The sequence below is a fragment of the Hippocampus zosterae genome, chromosome 12 (assembly GCF_025434085.1).
Source record: "Hippocampus zosterae strain Florida chromosome 12, ASM2543408v3, whole genome shotgun sequence".
NCBI classification, from domain to species: domain Eukaryota; kingdom Metazoa; phylum Chordata; class Actinopteri; order Syngnathiformes; family Syngnathidae; genus Hippocampus; species Hippocampus zosterae.
Genome location: NC_067462.1, coordinates 5,716,822 through 5,733,714, shown reverse-complemented (window position 1 = coordinate 5,733,714; position 16,893 = coordinate 5,716,822). Strand labels below are relative to the sequence as shown.

At 44.4% G+C, this 16,893-nt stretch overlaps 1 protein-coding gene across 2 annotated transcripts in view; it reads left to right on the top strand.

The window, feature by feature from the left end:
* Window positions 1-94: 94 nt before the first annotated feature.
* The window catches only part of pde11a (phosphodiesterase 11a), a 29,974-nt gene continuing 13,175 nt past the window's right edge, over window positions 95-16,893 (top strand). Inside the window, exons 1-11 of one of the 2 annotated variants that reach the window (XM_052081639.1) lie at window positions 95-1,093; window positions 1,171-1,300; window positions 1,393-2,097; window positions 3,621-3,779; window positions 9,192-9,281; window positions 9,788-9,928; window positions 10,029-10,093; window positions 11,894-12,026; window positions 12,707-12,782; window positions 15,966-16,033; window positions 16,122-16,214. In XM_052081639.1, coding sequence (XP_051937599.1) covers window positions 756-1,093; window positions 1,171-1,300; window positions 1,393-2,097; window positions 3,621-3,779; window positions 9,192-9,281; window positions 9,788-9,928; window positions 10,029-10,093; window positions 11,894-12,026; window positions 12,707-12,782; window positions 15,966-16,033; window positions 16,122-16,214 — 1,998 coding nt within the window. In that variant the 5' untranslated portion in view covers window positions 95-755. Of the gene's footprint in view, window positions 1,301-1,392; window positions 2,098-3,620; window positions 3,780-9,191; window positions 9,282-9,787; window positions 9,929-10,028; window positions 10,094-11,893; window positions 12,027-12,706; window positions 12,783-15,965; window positions 16,034-16,121; window positions 16,215-16,893 lie in introns of both variants that reach the window. The other variant, XM_052081640.1, reaches the window with a different exon arrangement.

Below are 16,893 nucleotides of genomic sequence, written 5' to 3'. Positions count from 1 at the left end.
ATATGGATGTCAAAAGTGTGACCATTTCCATTCGATGTAAAGGCAGCAGTTTCCTGTTTGTGTCTTTTCCAAACAGCCCCCAAGAAGGCAAGTACAATACCTTATGTTATTGATGAGCAACAGTAAAGCCGTTGGGTAGCGGTGAACCGCCTTTGTGAAAGTTTCTTAATGATGTACTTTTATTCAAAATAGTTGGCATTACATCTTCAAACAAAATTAACCTTACAAGCGTATCTAAATAAATCTGATTAATGTCAGCAGTTCACTTCAAAAAGTTTTTTTTATACATAGAAATGTGGTGTTTTTATACATAGAAATGTGGTTGTTGTCGGTCCTCCAAAAATGCATTTTCTGTGTTGGATGATTATGAACAACTTGCCTTTATCTCTAGCCATTTTCAAGCTACAACTTTTTGAAACATCAAAAGTGAATATTTTATTGGTCATGATGCTGGTACTTTTTTAAGGGGGTACTTCGTGTACAAACGTTTGAGAACAACTGCTTGTTCTGCTTTTAATAATAGATGGCAGTTGGTGGAGAATAGCACCCTCTAGTGTTCGTTAAAAGCAACTGCATGGTCAAGAAGCCAGCATTCTTCTACTTATGAAAATGCCTTTGCATAACTAACACTTATTATGAGACGCGTATATCAATATTCATTTTCTCACATAATGGATCGGATTGTAATTTCAGTCATCGTTATGCAGGCTTTTTTTTCCTGAATTCGAATGAATGTTTTATAGTCTAATAAATAAATGAGGGTAAGGACTCAAGACATGTGTTTTCATACTCTGCAGGGTATTTTGGAGTGTTTTTGGGGAGAGAGCGAGCCGCCGACATGTCCACGGGCTTCGGAAGCTGGGTCGAGCCTGGAAGCCTGCAAGCTCAGCTGCATGACGAAGCCCACGTCAGCGGGCCGAGCCAACCACAGGCAACACAGTCGATTGCACACAAGAGCACACACGCACCCTGCCGATGCTCGCTTGTGGATCTCTGATGTTTTTTTTTCCACCGCTGCTTGTTTCTCGTGCTCCGTCCTCTTTCTTCAGCCCGGGCACCCCTTCGTTGAGCAGTACGGAGGAACTTGGAGGAGGTAAGATGCTTTTAAAAGATGAGCATCAATGGAGTTGGAAGCTGGGGATGAGATGCTGGCTCAATGGGTGTTTCCAGCCTGACGCCTCTTTGGGATTCCCGGGGATTCTCTAACCTGGACCTTCAACCCAGCCTCATAGATGATCTTTCCCCGTGCGACTTCGTGGCTGTGGTTCGCCGGGGAGCATCTGGAGCATCCGGGGACCAGGTATGGCAGTGGCCAATATGGTGTGTTTCTCTGACGTGGAAAGTTTCCTGGACTCGCACCCCGAGTTATTCGAGGACTACTTGAACCGAAAGGGCACTTATGGCATGGTGGAGAAGTGGCTGAAGAACCACCAGGCGGCCAAGTCGGGTCCGACGGTCGCGACCCCGGCCGAGCCGAGGGACGAGAAGGGCGCCGCGCTGAGGGACAGCTGGGCGAGCAAATGCGACGGCTTGCAGCGGAGAGCCTCGCAGAAGGAGCTGCGCAAAACTTTCGCGCGCTCCAAAGCCGTCAACGTCAACCGAACCTACGACGAGCAAGTCAACTCGCGGGCTCAGGAGCCTCTGAGCAGCATGCGCCGGAGAGCCCTGCTGAGGAAGGCGAGCTCGCTGCCCCCGACCACCGCGCACATCTTGAGCGCGCTGCTCGAGTCCAGAGTCAACATCCCGCAGTACCCGTCCACGGCCGTGGATTTCAAATATTACCTCAAGGAAAACAACGAGAGAGAGTTCTTCCTCGAGCTCGTCAAAGACATCTCCAACGACTTGGACCTGACGAGCCTCAGCTACAAGATCCTGGTGTTCGTGTGCATCATGGTGGACGCGGACCGCTGCTCGCTGTTCCTCGTGGAAGGCACCGGGAACAAGAAGACGCTCGTGTCCAAGTTCTTCGATGTGCACGCGGGCACCACCGTGCTCCCCTCCATGAACTCGGACGAAGTGCAGGTGCCGTGGGGTAAAGGGATCATCGGCTACGTGGCCGAGCACGGGGAGACGGTCAACATTCCGGACGCCTACCAGGTGACCCCCCCACCGCCCGTCCTGATGATGATGATGATGATGATGATATCACAGCTTTCAATCTCTCGAGTGGGACAGTGTATAAAGTGAATTTAATCTTAATTTCAGAAAATTACAAAATTGCCACCATAATGTATGCGGACTCTATTTATGCCCATTTCAACCTCTGAAAATAGAATTATTGCCTCAATGTTTATTAAATTTATGGCCGTCATAGATGCTCATTAGAAAAAAGGCAGAAGATTGCGTAATGTCAGAAAACTAGGATAACTTGTAACCAAAATGAATGTGAACATTATGCCTACTTTAACCTCTAAAAAATATAAACACAATCCCTGCAATTTTTTGTTATTTTATGTCGCATGCGATTTTTTTTTTCTCCAAACTTCACTGATCTAAAGCGTGCGTGAAAATGGCCCTCGAGGACCCGAGCTTGACACCTGGATTTATGAAGTTAAGTCAATAGACACGCCGTAATATTTGCGTCAATGTGCCTTGAAGGGGTGTGGCCTCATGTCATTTCTACGAGAAAGCAAAGTCAGGAAAAGCCTACTAGAACAGCTGAAATCTGGAGTTACTCAGAGGTACTCTAAATGGTAGCGGGTATGTGCTCACTCCCGTTTCACATCCGCAATATTGGGTCAACGGCAAAGAATAAACCCCTGCGAAGACGGAAAAAATCCGAACAGTCAAAGCCTTTATTCACACAAAAATAGCTTAACTCCAAAGCAATACAAAATGCACACAAAACAAACTTGTGCAACCACATTATGTAATTGTTTAGTTTTAATTGTCTTCTTGAAATGATGGTGGGGGCTATCACTTTCATTGAAATTACTAAAGTCTTTTTTTTTTAAATGCAATGAAAACCTGATGTTTGTATTTGAACAGGGGTGTGTGGACTTTTTATATCTCCTGTATATGCATACCGTATCCCTAAAAGGAATTGGATGTGACAGAGCCTAATCCCCAATAATAGGCATATTTATCCCACCACATTGTTTTTATTTGACCTTTTTTTCCACTCCACTAAAAATACATCAGTTAGACTTCAGTCAGATCTTTCATATGAAATGTGTAAACATTGCCAAACTGCAGTACATCACAAAAACCCGCCACATTAAAAAGCACCACCCTCCACTCCCCCGCCTCCGAATATAAAAAGCTTAAATCCAATTTAGTTCACTTCAGAGCTTTATTGTCCCTCGGGAGGATATTTGTTCCGCAGTCGAAAATACAACAAAAATAATAATGCATATACATACATCACGTAAGCATGGCAGCATATATTCAACTTTTTGGCAAACATTCCAAAACACAGTTAATAATTTAGGGCATGACCGTTTAGAACTAATGAGCAATGCCAATAAATTGTCAGAACATGAGAGAAAAGTCCTGCTCAGTAGTACAATTTTCCTTTCGTGTCATGTAGGGAAGCAGAACGCTACTATCGCATTTAATCCGGACAAAACGTTCCAAACTTTGTGTTCGTCATGCGTTGTCCTTGTCTGTGGGTCTGGCAGGATCGTCGCTTCAGTGATGAAATTGACAAGCTGACGGGGTACAAGACCAAGTCGCTCTTGTGCATGCCCATTCGCAACAGCGACGGCGAGATCATCGGAGTGGCTCAGGGCATCAACAAGACCTCGAGTGTGGAAATCTTCACTGAAGATGATGAAAAGGTAGCGTCTTCATTACGGCGGGGAGCGCGCGCCACTGTTGTCACGTTGACATTTGCAGACCCATCTCAATATCATTCAGAGAGCGTGAGTGTATCTCAAATAATATGTCCCCATTGAAATATGGGGAAAAGCAATTAATCCGTCCCAGCCAGTTTTTTTTTCCACTAGAAACATTTTACTCGAAAGTTTTATTCTAAAAACACACAGTAATATGTGATCTTCACATAAAATGCAAATAGTAAAATTTGTTTGGTTATGTTTTTTACTTGTTGTTTGGACCCGGTGCGGTGATAACAGCGGTGATAACACCGCTTCTATTATTTCAATAATTCACACACTCGCTCATCAAACGTGCCGAATATTTGTTCCGCTACTTAGTGTCTCGGTGTGTTCAACAGCTCTTGCCAAAAAGTTGCAGAAAATGTCCCTCAATAGGTGTTTTTTTTTTTTTTTTTTTTTACCCGCATGCTCAGTGTTCCACTTTAGTTTGGTATTAGCGTCTATGGTGCTTAGCGGCTGGCAGTTAGGCTGGCTCTGGGGCATTTTCCTGACAAAAACTGTGCAAGTGTGATGGGAAGCGGGGTGAAAATGGAACAGAGTGGCTTTATTGCCGCTTGATAAGAATTACAATTTTGACTGCATTTTATTTTACAGCAATTGTGCTACGTACAAGGAAAACTACAGTGGGTTCGCTGTCTGTTGTGCTTTTTTATTTTTCCATTTCAAATATCTGTTCCAGTGGTCAAGTCCAGTAGAGAAGAACAAATGGGCAAGCCAAGAGACACGGCAAGAGATTGAAATGATCATTTGGATTTGTTTTCTTGCCCATATCCTATGTAATTTCGTGCAAGGCAAATTGGCATAGTAAAATCGTACTTGCTTTGCTGTATAGTTCATTCATTCATCTTCCGTACCGCTTGATCCTCACTAGGGTCGCGGGGGGTGCTGGAGCCCATCCCAGCCGTCTCCGGGCAGTAGGCGGGGGACACCCTGAATCGGTTGCCAGCCAATCGCAGGGCACACATAGACGAACAACCATCCACGCTCACACTCACACCTAGGCACAATTTAGAGCGTCCAATCAGCCTGCCATGCATATTTTTGGAATGTGGGAGGAAACCGGAGCACCCGGAGAAAACCCACGCAGGCCCGGGTAGAACATGCAAACTCCACACAGGGAGGCCGGAGCTGGAATCGAACCCGGTACCTCTGCACTGTGAAGCCGACGTGCTAACCACTGGACTACCGGGCTACCTGCTGTATAGTTTCCTCTGCAAAAAAAAAAAAAACAACAACAACAACCCCCCGCCCCCATCTAATATGCATTGCCATTCATGTCGCCTTTGAGAATTTCCTCAGTCTTGATTCAGGCGAGTCCCGTCGAACAAAAACAAATGTTCTCAATTTGGGTCAAATTTTCTTTTGAGTTAGAAAAGCCCAACACTCGACACAACACGAAACATTTTGTTTTATCGATGCTATGCTTTAAGCGACTTTGCCAACGCATTAACAACACACTAATGCTGGCTAGAGATGAATTAGTAATGAATGCTAATGGTAACGTGAACACACAATACAGCAAACCGCCGTTGTCGGGCGTCGCTGCCGCTCTCCGTAATAAGAAAATGTATTTTCACTCCGCAAAGTCTTCAGACAATGTTATTACAAAGATTTCAGATTGTCTTCATTAAACATTTCGTGGCGTGGTGGAAACCTTATATGCTAGCTAAACACGCGTCGGTTGACTTTAATCCCACACTGCTTTAATTGTGTCGTGATGATCCTCTGGAGGGCGGGAAGGCCTTTGGGGAGCTGTAGTAATGACTCAGTCGATGTCTAATTGTGTTATCTTTTATAAAGAACTCCAGTTGTTGTCTTGTGTGAATAAACTTTCTTCACTGCGTCAGTGGCTAGCTTACGTGTTAGCTTTGATATGTTTTGTCTCCGTAAGCCGCAATGACCTTATAGCAACTTAGCAATTGGAATCCTTTCATGCACCCTGGAACATTGATAACATGATAACATGTCCACTGTAGTAACCGCTGTCCCTCAAAGGGTTAAAATCATCCAGTATGGAAATCGGCTAAAAGTGTTGAAGAACCAGTGAACCTGGTAAAGGTCTTTGTGTCATGAACAGCAGTGCCGTTGAAGTGGAGCAGCTGCTCTTGAAACCACATCGGTTGGGATCAAGTAGATTATTTTAAGGACAGGAAAGGAGAAGGAGGCTCAATTAAGTCAAGACTGCACTATTTGTACTGTAAGAACAGAAGAAGCACTTGGTGTTCTCTGCTCCGTGATACCCCTGTGATAATGCCGCGTTACCTCAAAGTCAATAACGGGTGCTGCACTGCGGTTGCCTCGCTTCCCTCGGCACCAACGTGGCTAACAACCAACCCGACTTGGCCCTCTGTGGTTTTGAAAGAAAGGTCATATCCCGTTCCGAGTGTCAACGTTTGTACTCTCGAAACGAGAGAAGCCGTAGATCAGTGGTCCCCAACCCCCGGTCCGTGGGTCATTTGGTACCATGCCACACAGAAAGGATAATTCATTCAGTTTTATTTATTTCAGAAGCTCAAATATGCTTTATTTTGAAGTATGACTCAGGTCAAGGCGTGGTTCTCCGTCAAGTGATAGGTTACCGCTAAAATGAAACCCAGGAGCTCGCAAAATGAGTAAAAAACAAACATTTTGGGGAAGGGGAAAAGGCCTAGCCAGGAGACGGAAGAGAAGCCAAAGACTTTCAAGAAAAAGAAGAGTACATTTAGACAGTATCAGAAGTCCTACGTAAGATACAGATTTATCTCAATGGGAGAGTTTCACGCACAAAGCCCACTCTGCATAATATGCGGCGATGCTGAGTCGTATTTTACATGCGCTTTGTATTTGCGGTGTATCTTATTTTGAAGGCATTTTTTAACGCGACCAGAGAGTGTTACAGTCAGAACGTTCCACGTGTCATGATTTGTGTTTATTATTATTTCAAGAAAATACCAGTTTTCATGCTGGTCATATCATATTATTTTGCTGTATTTATCCGTCACACCTTAAACGCCGGTCCCTTAAAATATTGTCTGACATTAAACTGGTGCGTGGGGCAAAAAAGGTTGGGGATCGCCCAACACCCACGAAAACGATCATGAACAGCCTTCACCTTCCCTCGTGCGTGATGGTCTGAGCTCAGTCAAAAACGACCTGCTCCAATTTGCTTTCAAAAATGAAGCGCGGAGAAATAAAAAGCGGACCTTGTAATTTCTCACAGCCGGCCACGCATAAAAGGCAGCCGCAGACCACCGAGTCATTGCGGGGAGAGTACCGTAAGTGAGAGTCTCGTAGGAGCCGGCCTTTGTTATTAAACCACTCTTTTACCGCTGGTCAGTCTCTAGGCAAGAACCTTTGTTTGTAATGCAACCTTGTCTAATGGCCTGCCCGACGGAACGTAATTAGCAAGCGCGCTGCTTTTCTTGCGTTTGCCTGTTAGTCGCACAGACAAATCCATGGCCAGATCCCCAATGTCCTCCTCACTAATGAATCTTTCTCTGCTCTGGCCTGATGACTGCTGCCGTTCCGGAAGATCATTATTACCGAATTCCAGAGGACAGCCGAGATAGCGTAATGGATAAGCTCGGCATCTGTCTGTTGAAAGACAAAAAAAAATACATAAAAACGAGCAAAGTGCTTCAGGGTGTAAAATGATTTGAACCAAGCCTCAAGTGAAACCAAACAAATGTGGTGAGAAATGCTGTCGAGTCGTTTCATTTGGACCAATCGTGTTCATATGCGCAGGCCAGAGCGTCAGTCAAACACGCTGAACAAAAGCAATGTCAATACCGGTTGTAATTGTCATAGATCACATGGCCAACGAAAATGGATCCTGTCATCGATTTTATACTGCTGAACTCGGTCAGGGTCTCGGGTCACTTGGAATTTTTTTCACCAGACTTGGGCGAAAGGCGGAGAGCACCCTGGACTGGTAAATATTACAGATCGACTTGTGGAAGACTGAAATCTTCATTATAATGAAGAATAGGTCACATACCGGCAGCTGCAGCCAAGTAGCGTGACGTTCATGAATAGTTGCGCCTTCCTCACCTTCAGGTTGGATGAACGGCTGGCAAATATTACTGCGTTTGTTATGCCCACTGTGTTGTTTACACTGCAGCCACAAACTAAACCTTGAGAGCAAAAGAGGAAGCTTATTAAGGATGCCCTCCACCGAAAATGTGTGTATTTGACATTACAGAGGGGGGCAGACACATTTTCGCTCCAGTGCGTCAATTTCAACCTATGTGCACCATTATTAAGCACCTCCTTGTGCACCAAGTCGAGTGCGTGCTTTTCTACTGATGGGCTTTATAAACCAAGCACGGCAGGAAGTAGGAAATGTTTGATTACATTATTTATGTATACAATATATGAGTGCATTTATTGTATCAGCCGGAGGCGCAATAAGTCAGACTGTTCAGTCAAATGGTAAAATGTCAGTTGAATTGATGAATCCAGCAAGTCGTGATGTCATGAAATGTTTTTTTTTTTGCATTGATTAAAAGGGGGACATTAAAAAAAATGAAAATAAATGTGGGAAATGTATTCTAATACACAGGTGGTTTGAAACACACTGAAAATTTAGTCGCTCTATGTAGTTTGTTAAAAATAAATAGTCAACACAAAAAATCTTTCTACTGTACTGTGAACAACTAAAAATGTCACGAATCCTGGTGGGATTCAGTATTGCTCACTTTTAATCGGCCCTACGAGAGAGATTTTAATTAAATTATTATTGCGGTTATTGATTGCAGTGGTGTAGAAGGTCTGCATGGTCCACTTTGTCAGGCCATGAGGGCTGACGTCAGGAAATGTTTTTGACAGTAAATGAGGCGCCTTTGGCGTTATGATGCAGGAATGATGGAAAGGAGGGTGACGGCCCAGGTTTCAGCTTGCGGTTTTGGACAGATATGCTGCGTACTGAGGCAGAGTTGGGCGTTGTATACATTTGGAAGTTTAAGACGGCTGTTCTAAAATGTTGAAAAGGGGGACAAGCATTGAGCCTTGTGGCACACCTCGATTTATGTAAAATAGAGGTTGGAGAGGTATGAGTGTGAGCAGTTGAGAGCGGTACCGATTAAGCGGTGCGGATGTTGTGGGAGACGGTGTCAGAAGCTACAGGAAACAAAGACGAATAGGCTGAAGTGGCCAGAGTCAACTTCACTGAGCAAAGTGATCTCCGAGTGCAGCTCGCAGCTCTCATTGTCGGTGTCTACTGTTCGAAAGCTTTTTCCGCAGAGAAAACAGATGTTTGGAGATGAGCCGATAGACGTTATTGCGAGTAATTTGGTGCCATCGGGCACTAAACATGAGCCTTGCTGCTGCTGCTGCTGATGGACGATAAGACCAAATGTCTTTTGATGTGCGCAGGTACTGCAGATGTACCTGCCCTTCTGTGGCATTGCGATCTCCAATGCCCAACTCTTTGCCGCCTCGAGGAAGGAATACGACAGGAGTCGGGTAAGTACCTCGTGAGCCCCCCCCCCCCCACCACCACCACCCCCACCCCATTTCCTTTCTTCGCAATGACAATACCTCCCATGATGCTCGCCGATCACCTGCGTAGGGATGGGCCTCATTCCAAACGTGGGCTTGGTTGGAGGGAACATTACGAGATGCGCACTTATTCATGCCACTAGTTGATCCGCCGTGGAGAGAACATTACGAGAACACAGTTCTGTGGGAGAGAAATGTGCTCGGTATGTGCTCGGTATTAGATTGGATTGGCTCTGCCATACATCAAGGACTTAATATGCTTTGACTGGGGAAGCTAATCATGCCGCGTTGTTCTGATGTTTCATAGCCGAAGAATAATGATTTTTACAGTTGTAACAGCCGAACAGGGCAAAGCCTCTTTATTGAGGCCCGTTTACACGGCGCGTTCTGATTTATTGCGGTAGCATCAAAACTCTCTGGCAGTTAAACCGACACTGTCTTTTTTTGTTTGCTTCGGATATTCCTTCCAGGCACTCCTCGAAGTAGTCAACGACCTGTTTGAAGAACAGACCGATCTGGAGAAAATTGTCCGAAAGATCATGCATCGCGCTCAGACATTGCTCAAGTGCGAGCGCTGTTCTGTTCAATTGCTGGAGGACATTGAATCGCCGGTATTGTTTGATTTTATGTATTTATTTTTGCTTACAGTAACATTTTGTGTACAGCCGGCACTTTATTTTTTAAAAAACGTTGTCCTTTTGAATGTCTCAGGTGGTGAAGTTTACAAAGTCTTTTGAATTATTGTCACCAAAGTGCAGTGCTGATGCTGAAACAAGGTAAGTTATGTTTGAGCCTTTCACGCACCCTGTAACCCAGGGGTGTCCAAACTTTTTGCCAAGGGGGCCAGATCTTATGTGGTAAAATGTCGGGGGGCCGACCTTGGCTGACATTCTTTACATTGAACAACAATATTGTTCAACAAATTTTAGTAAGCCAGTCTGTTTCACATTTCCATTTTTATTTTAATTTCAACAATCTTAAGAATTTCTTTTGGTTCATTTGAAACAGGTATATCACATGCAACTGCTTATTCACTTGACTTTTTCTTAAACAGAAGTCTCCTGAGTGCAAATTGATTGATTTGAACACAAAATGTATCACCATGACTTTTCAATAGTCACAAAACCTTTGACTCGAACAACAGGGAAATGAACAAGCAATACACATATCCACAACTGCAAGGATCATTTGAAATATGACATATCAGTCAATATAAACACGGAGTGATGTCTTGTTAACTCGTGAGTGATGCCCTCTAGTGTCTAAATGCTATTACTCATTTATTAAATGCTATTACTCATTTAGCCACTAGAGGGAAGCAGTACTCTATGAAACATCACCTACCAGTCTACGAGACCTCAGTCAATGCAACACGTGTTCCATTGCGCCCAACCTGCGGGCCAGACGGCACTGATTTTATGACAGGGGCCGAGGGCCGGATGAAATTCGACCGCGGGCCGGATTTGGCCCCCGGGCCGGACTTTGGACATGCCTGCTGTAACCTGATAACATGATCAGATGTCCACTCTAGTAACCGCTGTCCCCGAAAGGGTTAAATGTGTCCAAGTGGGGAACCCCCCCCCCCCCCCAAAAAAATCTAGTTTTGCTAGATTTCCTTTCTTTTCATTTGGATGACTTTTTCTCTATCATTTTGCATCTGAATCTGTCAAGCTTTCATCAAGGACTAAATACAAATAAAGAAATAAAATATACTCCTCTGCTGAGGGAGTACAGAAAGGCAGGCCGACTGTGAGAGCTGTCTTTAATTTGATTTGGAAAAATTCTCACCACCGCTAGGCATGGCCGTGTGCGGAAAGATTGAATTATTGTTTAGAACGTTTTGATGAACGTGTCGTACACCACCCACAAGATTAGGTACGCCTTGCCAATGAGCCCCAGCAACAGAATTGCAAAGATTCTCCGTTGCTAATCGTCACCTCTCTATTGTAACTGATTTTTAGCAAAGCTTTCACTTGCTCGTTATCGTGTTCCCTCTTGATTGATGATAGTGTAATTGTGCATTTGGCCGGGTTGTATTTTTTTTATTTATTATTTTAAATAACTTGAAAAAATATCTACCTATCTTAACTTAAAAAAATATCTACCTATCTGTGTGATTGGTTGGTAGCGAGCGGCAGCGGGGGCCGCCGATTGGCTGATCAGTCTCGCGGCGCGAAATTCAAATGTCAGAGTTCTCATAGGGCATTTGTGGTTGCTACACTACCTATCTGTACATTTATTTGTCTGGGGCCCTTTGGCGACCGGCCGGCCGCTCACATCCACTCAACTTCATTACTTTAAGAAACTTTATGACACCATCTGTTTATCAATGCATCTCAGGGGGCGGGTCCACAGACATGGAATAAATTTGCATATTGTATGGCTTTGCCGTGTTGCGCTTCTACTATGCGAGGGAAGAAAATAATCTTTGCGTAACCGCGATACATTTTCATGAGAACGACTGTGAGAGATGTCGACATTGCTTTGTCTTTCTTTGAGAACATAAATAGGCAGACGCTTACGAGGCTGTGGCTTCGTATTCACTTCATCTCCCATTATTCATGTTCCGCTCGCAGTTTCAAGGACAGTATGGAAAAGTCTTCTTACTCTGACTGGCTCATCAACAACAGCATCGCAGAGCTGGTTGCATCCACAGGACTTCCTGTCAACATCAGCGACGCCTACCAGGATCCTCGCTTTGATGCTGAGGTACCCACTCAGCAATCAACCATTTTAAACATTTATTTTTATTTTTTTTTACTGAGTGACTTCACAAGTCACAGCACGGTGGTTGACCGATTACCGCGCCGGCCCGGCTTCACGGTGCATGTTTCCATTCCGGCTTCGGCCTTCCTGCGTGGAGTTTGCATGTTCTCACCCGGCCTGCGTGGCTTTTCTCCGGGTACTCCGTTTCCTCCCACATTCCAAAAACATGCATTTCAGACTGGTTGAACACTCCAAATTGTCCCTTGGTGTGAGTGTGAGCGCGGATGGTTGTTCGTTCGTGTGCGCCCTGCGATTGGCTGGCAACCGGTTCAGGGTGTCCCCTGCCTGCTGCTCGAAGACAGTTGGGATAGGCAGGAAGCATTGTACACTGGTCAACAAACAAGCAAAAATAACAGACTTACGTGGGGACACATTTGAAATAAAATGCGAAACTGACCAAGTTTGGACATAGAAGGTTTTCACCCGACAGTCCAAGTTTCAAGAGTTTGTTGCCTTAGGGCGTAGGTGTCAACCTCCGGCTACCCCGCATATTTTCCATCTTACACTGCTGCAGCACACCTGATTCAAACGATTAGCTCGTCAGCGAGCTCTGCTCAGTACTGTATGTTCTCAATGTCGATGGCCGGTTATTGTTATGATTAATATGCCACTGTTTTTTCTAGGCGGACCAGTTTTCTGACTTCCATATTCGCTCTGTGCTTTGTGTGCCCATCTGGAACAGCGATCACCAAATCATTGGTAAGTCAACAAATAAAATTTATTTATAAATGATAAATGACCTTTATTTTTGTTCTTCACTCTTTGCTGTACTCATCAGAATCGACAGTTTCACTTCTCAGGCAATCTTTACACGTGTAAATATGTGTCACATTTGGGTCATAATTGGTCCTCACAAGTACTAGTTTGAATTGGTCCTCTCCCCCTGCTGTTGCCGCTGCATGTAGATAAATGTCGGAACGATATCGGAGGCTTCCGTTTCTGTGATGAGATCCGGTCTCTACTTTGCCGGTGTTTCCTCGTTGCGTGCTTCGTGTTTGTGAATCAGCCCCAGGGCAGACACCACACATCGACACAGCCATAAATCATTGAGCCTCTCTTTGGTGTCGCTGTTTAATACTTCTGTGAGGGCCAGCGAGATCATCCTTCGAAATACTGGATTGTATCTGAACTCACACGCGGGAAGTCATTCTTGTCATTGAATCCAAAAGTGATCAGCATTGATTTGCAAATGGTTGAGTTTAAAGTTCTGTGTGTCTTTGTGTGCTATGCATTTCTTTTGCGTGGGTGTTAATGTATTTGTCAGGGACAGGAAGCCGAGAAAAAAATGGGCGAATGGAAAAAAAAAAAAGCACAGTGTGTGGGTGGCACCTGAGGAACTAAAGTGAAAAACCATTATAAAGACAAATCAGCGGAAGATGAAATTCTCAAGTCAAGGATACTTTTAATTCATAAATGAAATGTTCTTGTGGCGTCTGTCAAGGTAACCAACAGCTCATTCAAAATGAAATTCCCCAGAATTTGTGATGTGATTCTAACAACAACAATAGCCTACCGAGGCTTTCAGAGTTAGAAGTTGAGACAGTTAATTACGGACCTTCCTGTGGAACTGTGAATAAAGCTGCTTAATTGAATTTGTGGCCATGGCAAACTTGAACGAGAACTCCCCCCACTTTAATCGCAATGCACCTATCGCACCGGGCTCGGGCACTGTCGCATGCTAGGACACGCCATTAGCGACCGCTACGAAGCGACGGCTAAACACGCTAGCTTGACATGAGAGCGGTAACGCCAAACACGGTAACGCCAAACACATGAAAAATGAGAATACATATGCTCGCCGTCGCCCTATTGTGCCCCGGCTCTAAGCTTTATTACACTCTATTATGTTTTGTTTAATCCTCCCTCCGTCCAAATTAACATACCGGTTAGTACTTAGCCAACAAGTTAGCCAACAAAAGCATGATCGGAAAACGTGCCAGTACAAATGTACTACAAAGAGAGGGCATTTTTGGCGGCCCTCCGATGCTTAGTTTGTGCATGATAATGCACAGCAAAGTTGATCAAAAATCAGAATCGGAAATGTTAGCACAGATGTTAGAAAAGAGGTAATCCGGGGTCACGATGCCAATGGCGGCGAGGGACATTTTTCTCCTTCTTCCAAGGCAGCATTTCATGATTTTGAAGCTGTTATTTACAGCTGAGACGGCATGACATATTGTTGCTTGAAGCTGCGCCGAATGTTTTCTGAGGCCAGCGTGCAAATTGCCCTTCTGTCTGAGTTAGTGTGAGCAGAAGGTTCATGGCAAAAAAAAAAAAATCCAACAACTGCGGTCCACTGTCATAAGCGCATCAAAACGGGACACTCGGGCCTCGCTCCTCTTTAACTCAAATAATGGCACTCGGTTGAGCGCATAGCCCCCCTGCCCCCTCTTTTCCACCCCAGCCAAGCTCCAACAGTCCCCTTGAAGTCAATCAATAAGCCCCCCATAACTGCTTACAGCGCGGTTGCAAATTGCCCGCCTCATTTGTCAGTTGTACAGTGGCTGATAAATGCTCACCTCCAAATGAAAATCGTGACCTCTCCTCCAAATGATGGCTGGAAAATGTTGACTTTTTGACGGCAAGCTGTGTGCCGCGTTCTATTTCTCTGTCGCTCTTTAAAAAAACTCGAGATGGCCTCAATCATCTCTTGAGATTTAAAGAAAGGATTTGAACTTAATTGAATTGAAAGTATTTCTTGATTGAGAAATGCGCTCGGCGTTGGACAGTGATGGTGGGGGGAAAAAATCGTATATGTGCAAGGGGGGAAAACAAATTACGAAGTATTAATTAATTAATGCTCTGCGGTGAGCACAGCATTATGAAAAAACAAAAAATATGAAAGTCGGTCTTGACGACTGATGAGTGAGGGGAAAAAAAATATTGACAAGTTCAGGTTTGGATTGGAGGTGGATGCTTTAGAGCGCCTTGTTGTTGGCCATGAGTGTACGCATGCCACGCAGAGATAATATTCATTCATTCATCTTCCGAACCGCTTGATGCTCACTAGGGTCGCGGGGGGTGCTGGAGCCTATCCCAGCTGTCTTCGGGCAGTAGGCGGGGGACACCCTGAATCGGTTGCCAGCCAATCACAGGGCACACAGAGACGAACAACCATCCACACTCACACTCACACCTAGGGACAATTTAGAGTGTTCAATCAGCCTGCCATGCATATTTTTTGGAATGTGGGAGGAAACCGGAGCACCCGGAGAAAACCCACGCAGGCCCGGGGAGAACATGCAAACTCCACACAGGGAGGCCGGAACTGGAATCGAACCCGGTACCTCTGCACTGTGAAGCCGACGCGCTAACCACTGGACTACCGGGCCGCAGGGATAATAAACAAACTAAAAAAATAATAGATGCAAGAGCAAAGAAGCGATCAAACTAAGTGCAACTTGACAGCCGGTATTTGTACCGTGGCTTTGGACCGGCGTGGCCATTTTAGAGCGCCTCGTTGTCAGCTGTGCGTAAGCCTACAGAGCTTTGGCATCATTGCATCACAATCTGCATCGATGAACTATTCATGTTCAGCGTGCTTTCTACTTTCATCAGACACCAAGAGACGTCGGCTGAATACACCAAAAGGCTTCTTAGTCCCAACGGTGTTATTTTGTTGACTCTATTAATTGAATATTCATTTTGCACTTGCCCTTTCTAGCGCCGTGTCGTCTTGCAGCAAACTAATTCACAACCGGCTTATAGGCAAGAAGTGAAAAATAATACATCAGCAGATTGTGAGAGTTTCTTGAATAAATTTGCCCTTTTTTGTTGTTGTTTTTTACCAAATTATTCTTATCTCATAATTTGCTGCATATTACTGGATCTCAGGTTTGCTCAAAAATGTTCCGCTGCGCTCTCTTTGGGCTTGTTCTCCAGGTGTTGCTCAAGTGTTGAACCGCCTCGACGGGAAACCGTTTGATGATGCGGACCAGCGTCTCTTTGAGGTATTCCGCTCACCTGCATTATTGTCATTTCGTATCATCACTAGTAAGACTTATTTTGATATTTTGTATTATTATTTTTTTCCCTTAGGCTTTTGTGATCTTTTGTGGCTTGGGCATCAACAATACCATCATGTACGACCAGGTGAAGAAGTCGTGGGCCAAGCAATCGGTGGCTCTGGATGTAAGAATGCAGCCTCGAAAAGAATTGTCCACTTCAGCCAAAAATAGTCATACTTACACAACATTTTTGTGTTAAAATGCATTTTAATTCCGTTAATGGGCGAATGGAACAAATTATTGTGTCGCCACAAAATTGCAGCATGCATCTACCGTTCCTAATTAGTCATATAAAATGGATGGGTGGATATTATTAATTTGACTGGTAGCCCCAAAAAATTCAGACTGTTAAAGAAAAAAATGGCCACTGTATGAATGATGTTTTCTTATCTGTATTTTAATGCTGGTTGTCGTTTTCCAAACTCTCTTTGGTTCCCACTTCCTCGTCCCATTTTCCCAAAGGAATTACAAAATGCTGATCTTGGCGTCCCCCTCTAGAAGGTGTTTTGAAAATTAATGTGTGGCTGGGCTAAGAAATTGCTCATCTTCCCCGCCGTGTTCTGCGGCCGTTAGTGGTTGAATGACTTAATTTTTCTTTCTTTTTTTTTGTAGTTGACTTGTTGAGTCTATGAATGATGATGTCACAGAATTTTTTTTCAGCACAGTACAATGTCCCACACCCTTTGGACATTTCACCGCTCTGCAAAGTGTTACAGTCCAAGAATTGGTCAATTGGAAGACAACATGTAAAAAAAATGTCATAAGTGGACTTAAAATTCAGAGTCGTAAAAGCTGACTAGTCG